Source organism: Crocodylus siamensis, chromosome 7 (genome assembly GCF_052110815.1).
Source record: "Crocodylus siamensis isolate JL-2025a chromosome 7, ASM5211081v1, whole genome shotgun sequence".
Lineage (NCBI taxonomy): Eukaryota > Metazoa > Chordata > Crocodylia > Crocodylidae > Crocodylus > Crocodylus siamensis.
The window spans coordinates 47153319-47159318 of NC_143401.1; the positions used below are offsets into that span (position 1 = coordinate 47153319).

The following is a 6000-nucleotide window of genomic DNA, read 5'->3' on the forward strand; positions in this document are numbered from 1 at the left end:
AGAGGCGATGGTGTATCATTGTTGGTACTAATCTGGGTTCTGTGCAAATGCACATGTTCATCCCTGAGCTATGAATTGTAGGACTGTGGCCCTAGTCATCAAATTTTTATATGCTAGGTAAACATCCTTGACAGCAGAATGCTTGAATTTACTTGCTCAAATAAATCTGTTTTCTTCCACCATAACATGTAGTGGGTATTAAGTATTCAGGCTTGAAATCTGTACCAGTTTCAGTGGAGGCTTCATACTGGTCTTCATACCTGTGCAAGGTTCTGTTCTAGTGCTATATATTGTTGAATCTTCACCTATATTTGTGTGGGAATCCTTTGTTCATTTTGAAGTTAGTGGCTAGTTTGCATGGCATTGTTCGAGAGAGGTTACACACTACCTGACATAAGCCAGGTTTTTCCTTACAGAGCTTTCAGAATAAAGATGAACCCCAGTTAAGAAACAATACTGCATCAGCAAGGGGTTAGACTGGGGAACCTGATTGTTATCATTAGTATATGGTGAATTTAGTGGCTTCTGATTTTTGTATTTTTAAGGAAATGTCAAGGGTTTCTCAAGTCTGGGACAATCCTTAAATTTTTACATATGCAGATAGGTTGACACGAATTCAGTCTTCTCCTCCTTCCTAATTGTGTTCTGGGTTTTTCAGAATTTCATGTGAAAGGTGTGACAGTACTGGAGAAGAAGGTCCCTTATTTAGTCATAGGCTGGCGTAGAGGATATAACCAATGGAACTGTGCATTTCATCCAGTGACATCCATTTTGTGCCTTAACCCTGACCTAGAACGATGCCCTCCAGCAGTGAGAACTGTTCATTTAGTGACTATTCCATCCTTTTCTCTGCTGAAAATGACAAAGTACCAGTTACCTTTGCATGGTATATTAATAACAGCATATTGTAATGGGGGAAAAAGCACTATGCCAACTATATATTTTTCAAAAAAGTTCTCCTTAAATATCTCCCATAATTATTCATCACCAATACATAACAACTCAACTTTGCAACCATGCTTCAAATTAAAATGTTGGATAAGATAGATTTTTCAAAGTCTCTAATCCTCACTTTCAGTAGTACCTTGGGGATTAGAAACCTAGGTCTCATTGATTCTCAATGTCCTTAAGGCCCCCTCTACACATTACAGGTATTGCACAATAAACTGGTTAGTTGTACAATTACCTTGAGAACAGCTACATGTGCTTCCTCAAGGGTGGCGGGGTTCTCCTCCCAGAGAACCGGGTTGACCTGGTGTCTGGCATGGGACTTAGAAAAATTTCGCTCTGCTGTGTGGCAAGCAGTTGACATGGGCCCCCTGGCATGGCCTGGAAGTCTGTATGGGGTCATTTTTGAGCACGCTGCCTGGCTAGTCAATCCAGGCGGGCGGACACTTTTGGTGGCTTGCCCCAGTGGTGCAGCCGGGTGCCACGTTCATAAAACTTTGAGGAAACGTTCACGGAGATTTTCAGGGACATGTTTTTCAGGACCCTAAATGGCCATCTTTTGTTCCAGAAGGGTAGTGAGAGAAAGCTCTGGGGCAGAACCGTGCTGCATCCAAGGACCAAACCTGAGTTGTGTCCCATTGCTGAGAGGGGGGATGGCGGACACTTTGGCACATGAGGTCCTGGTCCGAGTCTGGTTGTCACACCTGGCCTGAACCCCCCGGGCCATGTCTCTCACAGGCCCAGACGCCGCTGCTGCACTCCATTCACCACTCAATGCGGCAAACCTTTTGGAAGGGCTCTTTGCTGGCTGGCGGTCCTCCACTGGTGTTCAGGCAAGGCAGTTACTTCCCCCCCACTTCTCTTTTCCTCCCTACCGATCGCTACTGCCTGTCCCATCCCCTGCCTCTCAGTGCTTCCTTGATGCTCTTAACTGAGTGTCCTGGGGGTCTGAAGCATTTATAAAATTAGAGTGTTCAGAACAGGCTGATCGCTGGAATACTCCAACTAGGAATAATGGAATAGGACTCCAGTTCTATTGTGTTGGTTTTCAGAACTGGGGCCATGATTAAGAGGGATGGCCGGGGGCATTCGTATTGTGCTGCTAGAGGTGAAATTCTTGGACTGGCGCAAGACAAACCAAAGCGAAAGCATTTGCCAAGAATGTTTTCATTAATCAAGAATGAAAGTCAGAGGTTCGAAGATGATCAGATACCATCATAGTTCCAACCATAAACGATGCCGACTATCATGATAAAAAGCTTCAACTAGCTATAAAGTTAAACCTCAAAAATGTGTACTGACTTTATACCTGCTTGCTATCGAGCTTTAATTTGCATATGTACAGGGTCATTCCTGTGGCTGGGAGCCCTATCAGCTGTGGGCACCCAGCCACAGGGGTACACTTTGCCCATTGGCATTGCAAGTCCTACAACTGCTGAGGACTCTAGGTGCTTCCAGGACCCACAGTCCCAAAGCTGGGGATGCTGGGTGCCCACAGCGTACCTGACCTCCTGGTGCTTGGAGGAGGGGGGTGAAAACTGCAGGGATGGTAGCTCCTGCTGAGGCCACAAAGCATGCCAAGTTTCAAGAAGATAGGTGCAGGGGTTTCAGGGAAACTGCACCCCAAATTCTTGAAAGCAAAACTCATGTCACATGTATGTGTTAAGCCACAGTAGGGTCAAAACTGCAGGGATGGTAGCCTCTGTGGAGGCCACAAATCCTGCCAAGTTTTGCACCCATGGCATGAGTTTTGCTTGTCAGAAGCCAGAGGTACAGGGCCCCAGAACCCAGAAGCCCCTGCACCTATCTCTTTGACAGCTGGCAGGCTTCATGGCCTCAGTAGGGGCTAGCACCCTGCTGCGCCTTAACACACACAGTGTGACCCATGTCATGAGTTTTGCTTGTCCACAGCTTGAGGAGCAGTTTCCCCCAAACCCCTATACCTATCTCCTTGAAACTTGTCAGGCTTTGTGGCGTCCACAGGGGCTACCATCCCTGCCATTTTGACCCCACTGTGGCTTAACACGTACACGTGACGTGAGTCTTGCTTTCAAGAATTTGGGGTGCAGTTTCCCACAAACCCCTGCACCCATCTCCTTGAAACTTGGCAGGATTTGTGGCCTCAATAGGGGCTACCATCCTTGAAGTTTTCACCCCTTTGTACCTTAACACACGCAGTGTCACCTATGACATGAGTTTTGCTTGTCAGCAGTTTGAGGTGCAGTTTCTCAGAAACCCCTCCACCTATCTCCTTGAAACTTGGCAAGATTTGTGGCCTCAGCAAGAGATACCACTCCTATAGTTTTCACCCAACTGTGGCCTAACAAACACAAGTGACATGAGTTTTGCTTTCAGAACTTTGAGTGCAGTTTCCCAGGAACTCCTGCATCTAGAACCATGAAATCATGAATCATGCACTCAGCAGAGGCTACCATCTTTGACAGTTTCATCCTAATCAGCCAAAAGACAACAAAGTTATAGATATTTAATTGATTCTTCATCATACCCTATGGCTGAATCTCCGAATCTTTTCGGAATCGATTTAGAAGCTCTGAATCAATTCAGAAAGCCTAAAGCTTCCAGAGATTTGATTCAGATTCATAGATTCAGCCTCCAAATCATCTAAATCATCTCTGAATCTGAATTGTGATCTGAAGCTTTGCACAGCCCTACTGTCTTATCTTTTCACACTTCCTGGGGCACCCTTCAAAGGATCTAATGGTATCACAGGGTACCCTGGCACCCTGGTTGAGAACTACTGTCTTAAACGCATCTACTTTATATTTTTTAGAATTTTCTGAAAATTGGTATAACAACTGCTTGCATAGCTGCTGTTGCTAACAGCAGGATGTTCTCTTCTTGCTCCTATATAACAAATACTTTGACACTTATAAACATTAGGTATTACTGTATTATTAAAATGTACAAGGGAAATTAGTGCTGTAAGAATATTCAAGTTTAGGTTGCGAAATGTTTGTATGTTTTGTTTCACCATAGTACTCTGAACTTTTATAATACATTTGCAAGATGGTGTTAGCATTCGTGACCCTTTGAGTACCTTACCTTTTACCTATGGATTTGTCTTTCAAAATTTTTTTAAAAAATGGATGAGCACAATATTATGGCAGTTACAAATATCTTATCTCTATTTTTACAGAGCATTTGGCTTGCCTGCTTTATGTTAATGAATTGCAAATGATGAGGATTAAAGCTAAATTATCCTCTCTGGATAGATGCTGTCCAGACACCTGTAATGGTCTTGTACTTAGGTGAACTATGGTACACATTTTAAGAATTCTCTTACAATTCATTTTTACCAACGCATTTACAACTCAGTGGCTTCTCAATGAAACACTCTCTAAATTCACATCCAATTAGATTAGAAATACTTAGTAGAATATACACCATGCTGTGCCAATGCCTTGTACACATCTTATGTCTGTTGATACTGTTCTAGAGTTAGCTCAGGGCTGTCACTCCTACAAGCACTACTGCTGAGGAAAAATGCCCAGGAAAGCTGAGGATATTAGTGAGGTTATCAGAGGAGGTGTGGGATTGCCTTGGCACTGAGCAGTCTGCTTTCTCCACAGTCCACTACTTGGGCTGTGGTCAAGATATCTGTTCCATGTACAGGCTTGCTACTTCATGAAGTGTCACTCAAAAAGAGCCCAAAGCCTCTGTGTCTGTGTAGATGGAGCACCAACACAAAGGAAAAAATGTGCTTTGTCTTGCAGCATAAGAACAAAAAGTCTCTGGCAGGAGACTCTCACAGTTCCACAAAGTTTGATTTCCAAACATCCTTATTCATAAGTTACCTATTTTAAAAGCCCTTTGGATTTGGCATTGCTGTTGCCAAAGCTCCCCAAGCCCCCGAAATCCCAGAGGCAAACCTGCTGCAGCAGCTGATGCAGAAATCCCTCAATGCTTGACAAAGACAAAGCAGGAGTAACTCCTGGGGCAGAGCTGAAGAAAGAGTCAGCCCTGCTATAAAATAGCAGCCCAGTTCAAGTGAGCCTAAGATCTGCAATAACGTACATGCAAAGAACTAAGAGACCCTCTGGAGGACTTGAGGGAATATGCTCACCATTTGTAGCCTTTACCATGCTTAAACTTGAGGGTAAGCCCTGTTTCCAGGCACAGGAGAAGGTTGAGCAGTGCCAGCAGCCAGTACACGGGTTCCTTCTTCACTTCAGTCACTCTCCAAACCCCGATCAGAGAGTGTAAAATGAAGAGCAGCCGTGTAACCAGGGCACTGAGCAGCACTAGCAGCTCCATTCTCAGCTGGCTCCCCTCCTCCTCCTCTCTGTTATTCTCCACTGCAGGGGCCCAGTGCCTCTTAGGAGCGATAGGAAGTTGCCCTGCTAATAACTGATATGTGTAAGCGGGACAAGCAGAAAGATCTTTTCTCTTGTTCTATCTCAACAAAGGGGCCCGTTATAATAAAAAGAAACTGCATTGCCCCTCCCCCAGACTTCCTGAAAACTCCTTTTTTTTTTTTTTAAATCAGGCTTCCAAAATATAGTGATTTCCAGTACAGGACTCAGCAGCACAGCTCTGCTTCAGCACACTGAGCCATAGGCATAAAGGATTTCATTTTGCCTCATTCACGTCCTTCTCTCAGAGGCTAGAAAAGTTGTGGGAATTTACTTCTGTGGTAATTTCCATCTCTACTCTTCATGACTTGCTGCTTCTGTTTCATTTCTATCAAAGGGCAAACAAATCAGAATATTTACCAGTGAAATCTTCTTCTGAAATTAATTGTGCAACTCACTTCCATCATATATGGTTAGGACTCTGAATTCCCAAAAGGCAGAAATAAGTCTTTTAAATAATGGTTACATTTGAATAAATAAAGCAACAACTAAAATGTCATTAAGAACTCAGAGGTTTAATTCCTGTGTGGAGGAATTTTTTTTTTGGTGGTGTTGAGGTTGTACAATTGCACAAATTTCACTTCTGGGTAGATTTGCTATCTTCCCTGGTAAATATTGTACTGGGTAAAAAATGTAATTCCTGCAACTGATTTAAGGTCTGAAAGCACATCTGATGCAA

General features: G+C 43.7%; 1 protein-coding gene across 1 annotated transcript in view; it reads right to left on the reverse strand.

Moving 5' to 3' along the window:
• Positions 1 to 5369, reverse strand: part of TMEM26 (transmembrane protein 26) — a 46467-nt gene extending 41098 nt beyond the window's left edge. Inside the window, exon 1 of the mRNA XM_090058058.1 lies at positions 5033 to 5369. Within this exon, the coding sequence (XP_089914184.1) occupies positions 5033 to 5223 (191 nt within the window). The 5' untranslated portion in view covers positions 5224 to 5369. The remainder of the gene's footprint in view (positions 1 to 5032) is intronic.
• Positions 5370 to 6000: the final 631 nt, after the last annotated feature.